The following is a 16,716-nucleotide window of genomic DNA, read 5'->3' on the forward strand; positions in this document are numbered from 1 at the left end:
CTAATTTTCTGAGACAGTCCAGTATACTACGTCATCGCTTTTTTAAAGTTTTGTTCAATTGGATTAGGCATGTGCAAAGTCTGGCCCGGTGGGCAGTTATGGCCTATGATCCCATTTTTACTGGCCCGCGGCCTCCCTCATAAAATTAACAATATGTGGCCCGTTATTAATGGTGACATCAGAATAAAATTAAATCATACCTAAAAAAAAAAAATCAACATTTCACCAGATGATGGCAGAAGCCCATTTGCCACCTTGCCCTTGTCTTTTTGTGGAATTTTAACCCACCTCATTTTTGACATGGCGGCTGCAAATAAAAAAAGGACGGTTGACTGTGAAGGCCATCGCTTCCAGGACAAGTGGAAATTTGAGTATTTTTTCACCGAAATCCGATACAACTGTGTTTGCCTAATTTGCCAAGACAATGTGGCTGTTTTCAATATATATAATTTATAATAATCAACGGGCACTGCCAGACATAACAAGTGACATGAGGACAATATTGTATTGTATTCTATTTTATTCCATTCAGTTCAAGTCATCAGAGTGAGATAATGACAAAAAAAATGTGAAAAGAATGTGCGATTCCCACCATAGTATGAATTAATTTCCTATCCGTGCATCTACTGTGTGTTTCTTATTTTGTATATGTTTTTAATTCATCTCTAATAAACTGAAGAGCACAGCAATTTTTCCCTGTATTGTGCAGCTCCTTTTATACCCAACCAGTCGACCGCATTGCTCAATGCAGTGGATAAAGCATTCATGCCGGTAAATACATTTTGTGGCGGAAACTGTTATATCCAAAAGATTACCTCACCTCCAGTGTCTCAAAAAGGCACAAAAACACACGGACCGACACACAAACGCTAGCTGTGCCCTTCTCATGTTTCCTTTGACACGCTGTAATAGATTCCGCGCTAGCTCCACGCCGTGGCTAAGTGGCCTCACCTTTCACTGAAAACAAATCACTCACTCGCTCATTCTTTTTCTCTCACACAATCACGTAAAAACTCAACACACATAAACACACAACCACACTTGATTCGTGACCTTCCGTTTTTCCGTCTCCCTGGAGTGTTCTCTTCTTCCTCGCCGTCACTCGGACCGCCATCCTTTCAGACTTATCACATGCCCTTCGCTTTTTAGGCCCCTTTCAAACTTATTTTCTACCCAAGATAAAAAAAACAACATTATTTTGATGGGATAATGAGGATGGTCACTTTTGACAAACTGGACAAATCAGAGGCTGACACACAAGCGAGACTGTGAACAAACACAAAATTGTTTATTTTGCCTCTGTGTAGAAAATCGTACAATATCTAGTAAACCCACGTTTTTCTCAAATATCGAGTTCTAAAAACGTCTGGCAATTGTCATAATATACAAAGTAGAAACTTTGTTTACATATTGAAACCAAATTGTGTGTATATGGGTCTGGATCTGCAAAAAATCTAATGTCCAAATGTGTATGGATTTTTATGGGGACACAATGTGTTCTTTGTTTTTCTCATTTAAGTCTTTTATTAAATATTTGACCTGGAGAGCCACATCTCATCTCATTGTAAAAAATGTTCACTACATTGTCATTATTGACAATATAGTACAGAGAATTCTAATTTGAATGAAACAAGACATTTTAAGTGTCCATAAAATGTGGTCTGATATCAATCAGCATGTATTGTATTTTAAGAGAGTAGCACGGCGGATGAGCGGTTAGCACGTCAGCCCCACAGTTCAGAGGTCATGGGATTAAATTGGCTTCCCTGTGCGGAGTTTGCATGTTCTTCCCATGCGGGTTTCCTCCTACATTCCAAAGACATGCCATGGAGGTCGATTGGTGACTGTCCTTAGGTTTTGTTTTTGGTTATTTTTAATATTCATAATTTAGCTTAAAAAGAAACGTTTACTTTTTTTTCTTTTAGTAGGTGTAGTAGGTATGCTAACTTTACCAATAAACTATAACTATTAGCATGCAAACATTTATTTTCAAACAGCTCAAAGTGAATGTTTTCATTTTAAGTTAATATATATGAAATGTTTTATTGTCATATATAACAATGTAATGAAAACAATGTATGCAACGCAATTAGATATGGCACTCCAGGGTAAACACGTAATAAAGTCTTTAAAAATAAATATAAGATAAAAGTCTGTCAGCATAAATAAGACAAATTGTAATTGGAAAGGAATTTATGGAGGCTTTAGGATTTTTTTCAGATTACTTTTTTTGAGGAAATTATGATTTTAAAAACGTCCTAATAAAAAAAAAAAGATGTTTTTAGCACACGCACCCAGAAATTCATGAACGTCCACTATTTCCTATAAAAAGGCTCGACTGACCTCTTGTGGTACGAATGATTAAGGGGCGTGTCTTGACTAGGATTTAAAAATAACAACATAACAGAATCCAATCAATTTATTTTTGAATCTTTACTTAGTCAGACATGAATAAGCAATTCTAGTTTTTTCCATTTGTACCCTTTTCCATCTAAATGAAGCATTTAATAAAAAACGTAGAATAACAATCAGAGGCGATTTTAGGTTCAGAGCCGAGGGGGTGCTGAGCAACCAGTGTCTCATCTCTTTCTCTCTCTTTCCACACTAACAACCACATCCACACATCTTTAAGTGAAAAAAAATATTAATTCATTTATTTAAATAAGTAATGAATAATAAAATGATAATTATATAATCTACCTCCGTGTCTTCGAGCACACGCTGTTCTATTACCAAGATAGTAATCCAGTATCATAAAGAACAATTCATAATGTTTTAAAGAGAGAATAGTTTAAAGATAACCCATCAAAATGTGATAACGTGGTCAATTGATGAGAAGAAAATACATAATTATCAGAATACAACTTACATTTTATTCTGGATGGGATGTTTTTAACTTCAGCTATTGTTGATTTTTTTTTGCTCCTCTGTGAGTGTGTTACCTGTGGCGTCCTCTCTTTCTACCCTCTCTCTCCTAGCGCTGACAACCATATGCAAAATAAATCAGGAGGAGATTTTGTGATTCAACAAAGCCTCCACAGACTCTGCTGCTATGCCGCAAATGACTCCACCTGAGCGGAAGAGGCCAAGAACAGTATTAGGAATCAAATGGACTAAACCATTTCAAGGCAGTGGAGTATTTGCGACACTGCGTTGTTCACGTTTTTGTTCTGTTGTACTTTAAAAATTATATATATATAACATTTTTCATCATATTTATCCTGTCCTTTATTAAGGATAAGTGAGTTTTAAAATTGCTTTAGTTTTGGGGGGTACTACGGTTAAATTTGGGGGTGCTTGAGCACACCCAAAAATTGGGCTGGTTACGCCCATGATCACAATAAACTATGTGGATTTTTTTTAATGTAAACTGTCCTTGTGATTGTTACATCTACTTTATATTAAATGGCTGATTTGATACAATACATAAATATATATATATATATATATATATATATATATATATATATATATATATATATATATATATAAATATATATATATATATATATATATATATATATATATATATATATATATATATATATATATATATATATATATTAATATACAGTATATATATCTCATCTCATCTCATTAGCTGCACCGCTTATCCTCAGTAGGGTCGCGGGGGTGCTGGAGCCCATCCCAGCAATCATCGGGCAGTGGGCAGGGGACACCCTGAACTGGTTGCCAGCCAATCGCAGGGCACACGGGGACAGACAACTCACTCGCTCAGTCACACCTAGGGACAATTTGGACCGGCCAATTCACCTGAAATGCATGTCTTTGGAATGTGGGAGGAAACCGGAGTGCCCGGAGGAAACCCACGCAAGCACATACAAACTCCGCACAGTAAGGCCGGGAGCTGGATTTGAACCCACGCAGGAGGTTCCCACAACTTGACTGGGATTGTGTTTATTTATTTATTTTTAGAAAGTGATTATTTTAATTAATAACAACAAAACAAACAAAAACATATCTATGGCGATAGTGGTATTGGAATCACACAAGCCTAAAAATTATATTATTGAAGTTTTCTACCAGGTAAATTTGCGCTTTGGTCGGATTTTTTCACATCCTGTTGTTATTCCCTTCCTCAATTCTTTTCAATGCAAAAAGTAAGTGAGTGGATGTTCACAAGCTAAATTCTTCTTTTCCCAGCAACTGACTTGCAGGATAAGACACAAAAACGACACTCACACTGTTAAATGCATTCAGCTCGATATAACACAGTGGACTTTTGACTGATTTGCATCTTTTTTGTTCTGCAATCTGATTAGCTAAACAATCTGTATGCTTTTTTCTATCCGTGCGTCAATAACATTGCAGTTTAATACTGTATTAGACAGTACTTTAGTTATTTCGTATTTAGTCATTTTGGTTATCAATACTCCTAATCAACAATTTTTTAAAGCCACTCAACCTAGCAAGGGTAGGGATTTGTGTTCCTTCTTTCTATTTCTCTAAAAAGATTTAAAGCTTCGTTTCCATGGTTATCATGGTTTTTGCTTCTCACTTTGCCATCACTGCAACCCTTCGACCTGCGGCGATTAAATACATTACAATAAAAAATAGAGGATTGCATCATCGACTAGCTAACTGTTTAGATAGCTAACTAGACTTTAAATTAAATGCAAGGCAAGAGGTACTTCAGGCAATAACAATTCGAAATTTTCATAATGCAGTGACACAAACCAATAGCAGACCAGCATTTTAAATGATGTCAAATGATAGCAGACAGGTGTCTTAGGGACAGACTCACCAACACCACAAAGTTTGAATTTTATCCGTTTTTGGGCACGCAAAAAAATTTGTTGTTGATGTCATACGGTGAGGTAAATCCTTTTTCTAAACCAAACACTGGCTTCGTTTACACCAAAATTACCATAGTCTTCTTTGCTTTCAAAATTTAGCTTCTTCTCCTAATGTTAGTGTATTTTTCTACAACCAAAACAAGTTGCTTTATTCCAAATTCCTCTTTGACAAAAAATATAGCTTATCTTACTCCAACGCTCGTAAAGAATGGCTTCTCCCACTACGCTGGAACCTAGCATTAGCGTCTTCTAAAGACTAGTTGCTTTATTTGAAATCCCAGCTTTATCTTCTCTGACAAAAAAATTGCTTCTTTTAAACCAAAGGTAACATAGACTTTTCCAACTTCGAAAACTGGCTTCTTCTACCACACTGATAATTGTACAAACATCTTTTTTTCCACTGAAAACTAGTTGATATTTTCCAAACTCCTTTTGTCCAACAAAAAAATTCTTCGTTAACACCGAAAATAACAAGACTTCAACATTTAAAAATGGCTTCTCCTACAACACTAAGATGTAGCGTTAGCATCTTCTACACCAGGAACTAGATGCTTTATTCCAAAATTCCTTTTCTCCGACATAAATTAGCTTATTTTACACCAAATAGCATAGACTTCGTTTACTTTAAAGAAATGGCTTTCTTTTACGCCAAAACTAGCTCTTTTTTGAAAACGTCGATGCTTATTTTGGGAAGCAAGCTCGTCACAGCTTCTAAATTCCAATCTGTGACATTATTCAAGACAAAGACACAGCCTTTCCTGTCTTTTGTGTCTCTTGGACGAGCTGACCTCGGATGAGCATCACACTTTTTTTTATCTAATTTGTGTGCACGTTTGTGTTTGTGTGTATCGTAGTAGGGACCTTTCTCCAAAGTTCAAAAGCAACGCTGGAAAACGTGCATTTTTGGAAAGTCGGAATGTACCCGATTTGTATTTGTCGTGCGTGTGTATGTGTGTTCTTTTGTGTGTTTGTGTGTTCTTCCTCATGCGTCAGAGGCCTTTTCTTTGACTGTGGTCCTAAGCAAACATATTAAGAACTAACTAATCACGGCTTCTACAGCTTGAGGCCGCACACAAAAAAGAGCTCAACACACATTTACAAAACGATATTGGGCCGTCCCCAAATGTCACCCGTGTATTTAGAGGAGCGAGGCGGAGCAACGCCGCCGATTTACCGATTTTAAAAAGGCAAGTTTGTCGGAGAGGATCGGTGAGACGAGAACTGCCGGCAAACTACTGACAAGCCTTCTTCTTACAGAGGCGCATCCTCGGAACGATTATCCTCCCAAAAATATTTAACTTGTGTAGACGAGCACCACATCTTGGTTGATATTATTTTGCCTTGTTTTTATACATATTTTTTGGAAACAAACTCACTGCTTGAAAATGATGAGGACTAATGGAGTATCTTCAAAGTGAAACAAGACGGAAGAACCAAAAGATTTTTTTTTCAACCTTTCAGAGAATCCTGTGAGAATAAAGATGCTTTGCGGGGAGGTGAAATTGACGTTCATTCCAGTTATGATGCTGATTTTTGTAGCACAAATTCAAGGCGCACCAACGGAACGAGGTAACTAATATTGACAGGCCATTAACGTTGATTAAAAAAAAAAAAAAAAAAACATTTTAAATCATTTTTTTACGCTGAAGGCCCTTATCATCTTCATCTACACGAAGAACTAGCTTGTTTGTTGACAAAAAGTAGTTTCTTTGTCTACCCTAGCACAGTATTCTATGGTAAAAAACTAGCTTATTCTAAATCAAAACTAGCGTTGCTTACTTCTTTTCCAAAAACTAGCTTCCTTTTGAACTACAAAAGCAAGCTTCTTTGTCCAAATCTAACGTATTTTATGTCAAAACCCACATTTTGTGCTTTTGTTATGAGAACTGGCCTTCTTTTCTACTCCAAACACTATATTGTACGTCTAAACCTAGTGTCTTCTTCTTCTTCTATGGTGAAAACTAGCTTATTTACACCTAAACTAGGTATGTCACTTATGCTCAGAAAACTAGCTGCATTTTTCAATTTTCTTCTCTAAAACTAGTTATTTCGTCTTAACCTAGCGTCATATTCTTCTATGGTGATAACTAGTTTTTTTTTACGCCAAAACTGGCATTGTCTTTTTGTGGTCCAAAACCAACCTTCTTTTTCCACTCCAAAAATCAACTTCTTGTCTACACCCAGCGCCATATATATTTATGTTCAAAACTAGCTTATTTACACTTAAACGAACATAGTCTAGTTCTTTCCTGAAAATTAGCTTTCTTTTCTACTCCGAACACTAGCTTCTTTGTCTAAACCCACCATAGTCTTCCTCTATGGTGAAAACTAGCTTAAGTTTCTCCAAAATAACTGTTCATTTCCACTCCAAAAATTAGCTTTTTCAATAACGAAAAGTAGCTTATTTTTCATAGTAGACAAAAAAACACTAGCTTCCTCATCTATGCTAAAACCTACCGTTGTCTCCATCTATGATCAAAATTAGCTTATTTTAAGCCAAAACTAGAATTGTCACTTCGATCACGAAAACGACCTTCCTTTCTCACTTTAAAGGCTAGTTACTTCGTCTATGCTGAACTACATCATAATATGTTTCGATGCCCAAATATAAGTTATTTTATGCCAAAACTAGTATAAATGTATTCTACTGAAAACTGTATTTCTGTCTACGGCAAAAGTAGCTCATTGTACGACAAACTAGCAGTCTTGTTTAAATATTAGCTTTTGTCTTCCATGCAAAAAATATTTTCTGTCCCTTAAAAACAAGCTTCTTCTTCTATGCTGAAATTAAGCATGATTTTCTTCTGGTGGTTACAAAGAAAAATCAACACGCTCCAGTGCGACTTTTTAAAACTAGGCACTATTCCATAATCTAGCATTGTCTTGTTCTGGGGTTCCAAAAAAATGCATTAGACTCCACTGCAACTTAAATAGGCTTTTTTCAAATTTTGCTTTTTTGAACTTGTTGAACTCGGTTGATATAAAGAGGTGGAATAACATACTACAGGAGTGGGCACAGGCGGGCGCCCTGCAGCCACTTCCCTCATTTTAGTGCCCTGTCGGAAGAAATGATCAGTAGATTGTGACACTAAGTGGGCCATTTTAGGAAAATATGTAGATCCCCAAGAACTGTTTTTGTATCGAACATGAAATCATAGCAACTACTGTTTTTTTTTAGAAACAAATCTACAAAAAGTCTGCAAAACCTCCAAATGTTAAAATGAATTTGTCAATAGCATCCTCAAGGTCCCCCACCCTGGTTCAGAGAGAGTTCCTCAAGCATCGAACCAGCAGCAGATTAGCGTCAGCCGAAGGGATGGGACGAGGGGACCGGACCACCTCCAGGACGTATACCGCCGCCGTGGGGAGACACAATCCCACTACAGACGGTTCTGGGAAACGGGTCCAGATGCTCAAGATGTTTTCAGTCCTCGAGGAGATGCACCGGACTTTCGACAGTACACTTAGCACCAGGATCACTTTCATGCCTCGAGGTGAACGTTCTCACATTTCCTGACCTTTTTTTACCCTTGTTGGTGTAAAATATACCTTATTTGTTTAAATAATACACTGCTGAGTCATATAATAAGCAAAAAAAAAAAAAAGTACTATCTCATAAACAAGATTTTAACTGGTAGGTTTAGAAATTCATAATGATATTACACAACTTGAGATGCCTTTTGAAAAACCTAAATTGTTTGGCCACCATCTTACTACTATGGAAGCCTGAATAATCATTTCGCTAAGGTAGCCTGTCCCAGTGGTGCTTTCAGCATTTAATATCCACTTAACATATAACTGGGGTGTGAAACATACGCCCCCCAACGGATTTAAATTGGCATGCCAGACAATCCTGAGAGAAGCACAGGATAAAAATGAGCTGCATCGAATATGCTAAGGTCAAGGAATGTGAATTTATTTTACATACCATGAAGCTCACTCAGAGGGAGCTGGCATGATTCTTCGCCTTCATGCTAAGGGTACCCCCCAAAACCAAAAACCTTGTGAAAGGCTGGCCCAAAAAAATGACAAAATGGGGAGGATTGGTCAATTTAATTTCGCTGCTTTGTATTCTTCCCAGTTCTTTGTAGCACTCGTTTTCAGTTGCATTAAACAATATAGCAAAATGTTTTGGTCAAATTCTACACAGATATCAAAAGCAGTCATTTAAATCATTTGCACCTGAATTAATGTTTGTGTACTATATGCCTCATTATTCAGTTGCATGAGTTTGCCCGAGTTAAATAAACGAGTGCAAATTAATTCAATTGCTGTTTAGCTATTTTAGTTGATAAAAACTTCAGATTAAATTTTAGTGAAGGAAAAGAAATGACGAGGAAAAAAAAACACAATAATCATTTTATAACCAAAATTTACACTGAATCATGATTAGATTTTAATTGTGAGCCTACGAAAGACACCCAGTCCTTAAGCAAATGCAAACATTTTATGCCATTAACGTAATTAACTGGTCAAGCCCCGTGAGAGTTGTTTTTCGACCATGTAGCCCCGGAGCTAAAATGAGAGTGACACGCGTGCCATATGTATCCAGTACCCGCATATAAGCCGGCCACCTGAAATGCTTTGAATAGCAACAAAATAAAAGGAAACAGAAGAAAACATGTACAACAAACTGTTAAAGGGTGTAAACCTTCATATTTCTATGGTGCCTTCTCAAGGTTTCTTCATTTTCCTCATGTTGAGGTTCTTGAGTTTTTCCTTGCCCTCATGTAGGTTTCAGATCAGGGGATGGTGTAATAATAGTCTGTGGTTTGTAATAATCTGTGGTCTGTGCAGCCCTTTGAGACTCTTTGTGATTAAGGGCTATACAAATAAACATGACTTGACTTGACTATGCTTGTGCAATCTTGAGAGCAAGCAAAAAAAAACACTTAGCCAAGACACTCCGTATCCATTGTTTCTGGGATTCAAACCACTCCTAGATACTCAATTTCTTGGACTGCCCATGTTTTGATCCACTTTTTGCACGTTTGGCAATTTTCCAGTAATATGTTCTTTTTCATCGTGAAATCGTTTACATCTCCACCAAACTTTCTTGCCACTTCCATGTTGCTTGTTTCTGTAGTAGTGTTTCCCTTTAAAGTGGTGCACTGTTGCTCTCTGTTGGCGATTTGGCTGATCGCCACTCCTAGGGTTGATCACGTTTTACACCAAAAATAAAAAATAAAAAAGAGACAAAACCACATATCGTGACGCTCAATATCTATTAAATCTAAGTTCTAGGATCTACCATTAATGAGTTCTTAGGGACTATCTCATACATTCAATATCAACAATAATTCTGATTATATTTGTCTTATGTCCTTTTCAGGAAGTGGCAGAAATCCAGGACGAAAACATAAAATGGTAGGTCCCTTTTAATTTTACTCAATATATAAAGAAAAAAAAAACATTTCATAGGGTTACAAAATAGAACAGTGCGAATAATATGGTACAGTGGTAAATGGTAAATGGTCTGCATTTATATAGCGCGTTTCAAGTCAATGAAGACCTCTCAAAGCGCTTTACAATGTGCTTCACACTTACAATGGAGGGCACAAAGGTGCTAAGTGAAGCCGTAGAAAGTCAAGATAAGGAAAAGAAACGCCTTAAAAGAAAAACTTTTATCATTAATTTCACTAACTTTGCACTTGTTGCTTGTCATCTGTATGTCCCCGGGTTTTCTGTTGTGCTACATGTTTGCAGAACTTAGCGGTGAATTGCCGGCTCTTCAGCTCCCATATATATATATATATATATATATATATATATATATATATATATATATATATATATATATATATATATATATATATATATATAAAATATTATGCAACAGTTAAATTACTTGTGGGTGACAGATAAAATTACTTGTGGGTGACAGATAAAGCCAAAATGAAAAAAATCTATACCAATGAAAAAAGAACAAGTGAAAATAAATCAATAAATGAAAACAGAGGAAAAGAGAACAAATAATAAATAAGGAAGAAAAAAATAATTAAAATGATAGAAAAATCAAAAGAATACAAGGAAAATGAGGAAAAGGAATGAAAGAGCAGGAAAAAAATAAGTAAAGAGGAAAAATACGCCAAAAGTAAAAGTAGAGCGTTTTTGGGGGGAAGGGAAACAAATGTAGAAAAATGAAATTAAAAAGTACCTATGTTTTCGTCTACTGCATATCAGAATTGTTATATAGTTTTTATTTGAAATAAAATAGTTTAGTGTTTTCGGTTAACTTATCAATATATACCTGAATTTACTCCCAATAAAAATTCATCATAGTAGCTCACTGCTTTTTTAAATTCCATACTTTGTGCGGCATTCGAAAACTGAAGGCTGCAATCACAACTCTAAGCCAGGAGATAGCGGCAGAGTAACATATGATTTGCATGCACTTCTGAAACGCGCTTGAAAAAAACTCTTTGTATTTTGTTCTTTTGGGGGGTTCGTTACACCCTGATCAAAGTAAAATAAAAGCAGAAAAACGGGAAAAAAAAACAATAGGGGGTCTTTGAACTAAGTTGGGCATCTTTAACACATACGTAACAGAGAAAATATCTAACTTTCAATTTATGGACACCTCAAACTAAGCACCCCGCTTTTAAAGTCACATATGGCCTTATAGTCTGGAAATTATGGTGTAATAAATTGACATTTGTCATGACAAAATGGGATCCAAATTAGGATTGCTTGACCTTTTCAAAACGTTTGTATAGGGCCCCTTTTTTGACTTTCTTTCATGTTTTGTGATGAGCCTGCAGCAACGTTGACCACAGCCCCCCCGGCTGCTGATAGCACCTCTTCCGGAGCTAGCGCGGGTGTCCCCGTGCCGAACCATACCGGACGCAACTTCCGAAAGTCGCTTACAACACAGTCCAAGAAGACGAACAAAAGAGGTAACCTGAAAGCTTTTTCAGTATTACGATAGACCCCAGGATACAGCACGAGTCCATTCTAGATTATGTGGGGATCGCAACGTGAGATTGACATATGGCGAGGAAAGAAACCTTCTTCTTTTTGTATTTTGTTCAGTTAGAAATAGTGTTCCAACATATTCCACAGTGTCCTACTTTCATGTTTTGTTCCTTGTGAGCTAATTTGTGTTCCACCATATCCCACTAAAACTCTAGTATTACAGTAAACCCGTATTCAAATGCATCTGAGGAAATTATCCGTATTATTTGAGTATCGAGACCAGCACGGTGGCCTTGAGGGTATGGCGCCCGCCCCGAGACTGGGAGGTTGTGGTTCAAGCCCGGCCGAGTCATACCTAAGACTTAAACATTGGTACCCGTTGCCTCCCTGCTTGGCGTTCAGCATTAGGGGTTGGAATTGGGGGGTTTGGTCACCTAATGACTTCCAACACCTCAGTGGGGTTGAGCAAGGGGGCTGGGAATCCCCTCCTCTGAATCAATCTCCCAAAAAGAGTCAGAAATTACTCTAACCACCCCCCACTAGGGGGATATGGCTGTAGTATGTATATATATATATATATAATTTGAGTATCGGGATTAGCCGATGGCCGGAATTCACAGACCCCCTGACCTCAAAATGATGTTTAGTAGAAAATACATGAATCTGGTTTTGATTGAACATGAACTCATTCGTTTATATTCACACAGATAAAATGAAAATACTAATGAAACGTACATACTGCGTTTTTTTTCAGAATATCTGACATCGTATGAGGTTTCATGTGAAAATAAACTGTGATATCTTTATTCTTAATGCCAGGGGGATCGTTGCAGTATTGTATGATCTTTAATTTTTCTTCTAACAACCGGTTCCCACGAATCCTCTTATTCGCTGACGCCATGATGTGACACTCTCCTTTAGTGTTGTTTCACACAAATGGATCAAAACTTGAATTCGAAGCACAATGAGATAGTCAGTCGGTGTCAACCGGGAAGACGTCCCGCCAAGACAAATACATAGAGAAATGTGTTTGTCTATGGACAAAAGGATGGCATACACTTTCTGCGAAACCTGCATCATCCGGCGTGTTCCGAGAAGAATACGTCAAAGACAGTATGTCGTCTTGGAATAGACATGGCAAAATGCATAAAAACGGATAGAAATGATTGGGATTTTAATCTGGAATAGCCGAAGATCCAAGTTATAAAATCCGGAATATGCATAGATTTTTCGTAAGAAATACATTAGAAATCATCCGGACCAAACTTTTTATCCGGATTTTGCAAAGATCTGGATAAACCGAATCTGGATTAACTGAGTTCTACTGTACAGACGCTGCCCTTCTTACGAATGAGATAGAATTTCTTCATAAATTGCTTCAGTGTTGTATTTTGTATGTTTAAGGTTTATATAAGTATGCTTAAGGCTTGTATAAGTAACTTGTACTGTTTTGTACTAAAAATAAATATTTCATAAAAAAATATGCTCTATAAAGATAAATAAAGTTACGTTTTTGGAAGATGCGCTTCAGAGGACCTCCGTGGTAAAAAGTGGCCGAAAAAAAGTATTCCGACCATTTTCTCAACCGCATCAAGCTTTCTTATTCCACTTTCATTTCAAAAGAAAGGGCTTGCCTCTTTACACTTTACACCAACCATATTGAATGGATGCACAAAATATTAAACAATAAATATATCAAAGTTCTTAGCGCGCAGGAGATAGTATAGACACAGACAGTATAGAATATTTACACACGAACTAGGAAGAGGAAGCAGATTTTTTTAACTTCCGGGTGGATGCTGGGTGACCTTTCACAGCGCCACACACCGGTAGCGGCGGAAAGAAGCATTACAGTACTGTCCTGTACTCGGAAAAAGGTGCACACACTACAAAATCTAACTTACAGCAATGTCCGGGTATTTTTCGACATCCCAAGAAAATTTTTCGTATCTACCGTTTTACGTAAGTCGAATGGTCGTAAGTAGGGGAGCGTCTGTATATGGTGTGATCAGTGCCTGCTAGTTTGTGTTCCCATATATCTGTTGCCTTCTTGATTTCGTGTTTTTGTTTGGTCGGAACCACTCAATATTATACCACATTCTTGGATGCCTTTCACATTTTGTTTAGTGTAAGCTAGTTTGTATTTATTTGTCTCCTCTTTTAATGTTTTGCCCATTTAGATGTATTAGTGTTTTAACATTATGTAGCAGTGATGCATAGGCAATCCTGTATTTGAGTAGCTTTGATGTCTTTAATTCTGAAGATCCAAGTAAACACCCTTGTTCTGTTTTTGTACCCTATCCGATACCAAAACCATTTCTGTAAATACATCCTTTACTGAAATCGTGTTTTGCGTTGACATTTATGGTTCCCACTTTGCTGGCCGTGGCAAGCTTTTATTTATGCTAACATAGCAAAATGATTGTTTTTGTCGCTTCTGTGTTCTAAAAACTAATTTTTTTCCACACGTTTTTTTACTTTACAGTGTGTTTCTGGAAGTACTGCTCGCAGAATTGAGTTCTGACCCACTGAATCTCATCCACCTGTGAGCTGCCGTCCATTTGTTTTGATGAACTTTTCCTTTGCAAAGATTTTGTTGACACAAATCCCGATTCAGCCTTCACTCTGGGTTTCCATACCTATTCGGTGGGCTCCTGATTGACCCCGGCGCTAGGCAACGCGTGCTGACGTCAGCAGGCCTGGGGCCTTCCACCGCGGCGGCGCCAACCTGACTTAGACCTTTTCATCCCACTCATTAATTAACAAAACTGACCCATCAAAGAAAACGATGTGTGCTCAAGACCAAGCACACAAAAAAGAAATCCTCATTTAATACCAACACTCCCTCCGAAAGACAAATGCACATTCTTTGTTTTATGTGTATGCATTCTTTAAATAAAGACCGACATGTCAACATCTGATGGCAAAGATAACAAGTGGTTTATGTTTTTTTTGTCTTTCCTTTGACTTCATTTTTCTTTGCTCACGTTGATGTCAGCTGAACGAATACTACTGGGTTCTATTAGTGCTAAAATTCTTTCAATGTGCCCAATGGCATGACTGTACATCTGACGTGACTTGCTGTGCGCATATATCAAGTGTTGTTGCTTGTGTCCTAAGTCAGCTGCCGTTGTGTAGGTACACAAGTAACATGCAGGTGTATGAAGTTCCATTAGTGCCAAATTCTGTCTATGCATCCAATGACATGTGGCCTATGCATGTGACATAGCTTGCCCTGTGCATATGTCAAGTTTCATAGCTTATGTCGATGTCAGCTTCTGATGCATATGTGCATGTGCAACACATTAGGGGTTCCAATAGTGCCAACAGATTTCCAATGTGTAGTTTCATCAAGTGCCGTTGCCTGTGTATATGTCAGCTGCCGTTGACTGTATACGTACCAGGCAACAAGTACTTAAATGGGGTCAATTAGCGCCAAAATATATAAAATGATGGTCCATTAATGCGAATATTCTTTCTATGTCTAGTTTGTTGATGACATGTGGTGTTTGTTGGGGTTGAATGTGGTTGTTGTGTACATTTGTCAAGTCACATTTCTTGTGTCGTTGTCAGCTGCCATTGTATATGTGCACATGTAATGTGCTGGCGTATGGGTTCCATCGGTGTCATTTTTTTCCCGATTTGTAGTTTATTTTTTTAGTCATGCTGCATGATTTGTAGTTTAATGAACTCATGCAGCATCCGTTAGTGTTGCATGTCGTTGCTGTGTGCATATGTCAAGTGTCGTTGCTCATGTTGATGTCAGCTGCTGTTGTAAATGTGCATGTGTAATGTGTACGCATATGGGTTTCCATTGGCGTCAAAATGTATGAAACAACATTCAATTTGTTCCAAGATTGTTCCGATGTTTAGTTTGACGATGTCACGCGGTGTCTTTTAGTGTTGTGTGTTGCCCCTGTGTACATATGTAAAGTGTCGTTGTATCGACATAAGCTGCTGCTGTATATGTGCACATCGGCAGAATTTTGTCACTAATGGAACGCCATATTCCAAGGGCATTGTAAAATTGATGTATATTCAAGGCACCTCCCATAACAAAAACTACTCAATCACCGTATTTGTGTTGTCACTTTATACAGTATTATTAACTGTAGGGTTGTAGTCGTAACAGTGCATTCCTCCCTTTGGCGTTTCTATGGCAACAGATGTGTGTTTGCTGTTCGGATGAGTAGACTGCCTTAAAGTACATTCAGAGTTTCACTGCCGCTGTTGCCGCGGCGACGTGTCTGCTTGTTTTGAGCTCGGACACGTGTTGCGCAAGTCGTTTTTGAGTTGAATGGTCATGCTTTGCTGTGACAAAAAATTGGATTAATTATGTCACTGATTACAGAACAGCGGTTTTATTTTGATCATAAATGGAGTCCATAAACAAAATGTCAGCATGTGAGTTCCAACAAGACAGGTTAAATATATAAATATCAACATATGGTAAAAATATTTTTTTATAAATATCTAAAACAAATAAAGGAAAGGTAACAGCAATATATATATATATATATATATATATATATATATATATATATATATATATATATTATTCGCTATCTACTGTGGCCCGCCTAAAAGTAACAGCATTGTTTTGGCTGCAATCCATTATCCCCTGTCGACTATTGCTGAGAGCAGGGACCAAGAGAATACAGTGCATCCGGAAAGTATTCACAGCGCTTCACTTTTTCCACATTTTGTTATGTTACAGGCTCATTCCAAATTGTATTAATTTAATCTCTTATCTCAAATTCTACACAAAATACTCCATTATGACAATGTGAAAACGTTTTTTTTTTTACTTTTTTTGAATTTATTAAAAATAGAAAACTAAGAAACCACATTTACATAAGTATTCACAGCCTTTGCCATGAAGCTCAAAATTGAGCTCAGATGCATCTTTTTTCCACTGATTATCCTTGAGATCTTTCTACAGCTTAATTGGAGTCCACCTGCAGTAAATTCAGTTGATTGGACA

The 16,716-nt window shown here is 37.2% G+C and overlaps 1 protein-coding gene across 2 annotated transcripts; it reads left to right on the top strand.

Annotated features, from left to right (window-relative positions):
• Positions 1–6,009: 6,009 nt before the first annotated feature.
• Positions 6,010–14,515, top strand: urp2 (urotensin II-related peptide). 2 transcript variants are annotated; one of them, XM_088329987.1, is made up of 6 exons: positions 6,010–6,386; positions 8,054–8,311; positions 10,150–10,184; positions 11,572–11,713; positions 14,218–14,277; positions 14,350–14,515. In XM_088329987.1, the coding sequence occupies exons 1-5, from the start codon at positions 6,299–6,301 to the stop codon at positions 14,247–14,249; spliced, it is 555 nt and encodes a 184-aa protein (XP_088186113.1). In that variant the 5' UTR covers positions 6,010–6,298; the 3' UTR covers positions 14,250–14,277; positions 14,350–14,515. The 2 variants fall into 2 exon arrangements, with proteins under 2 accessions (XP_088186113.1, XP_088186112.1); XM_088329986.1 differs by having other exon boundaries at positions 14,218–14,515.
• Positions 14,516–16,716: the final 2,201 nt, after the last annotated feature.

Source organism: Urocampus carinirostris, chromosome 3 (assembly GCF_059441175.1).
Source record: "Urocampus carinirostris isolate Australia breed hairy pipefish chromosome 3, RoL_Ucar_1.0, whole genome shotgun sequence".
In the NCBI taxonomy this organism is placed as follows: Eukaryota; Metazoa; Chordata; class Actinopteri; order Syngnathiformes; family Syngnathidae; genus Urocampus; species Urocampus carinirostris.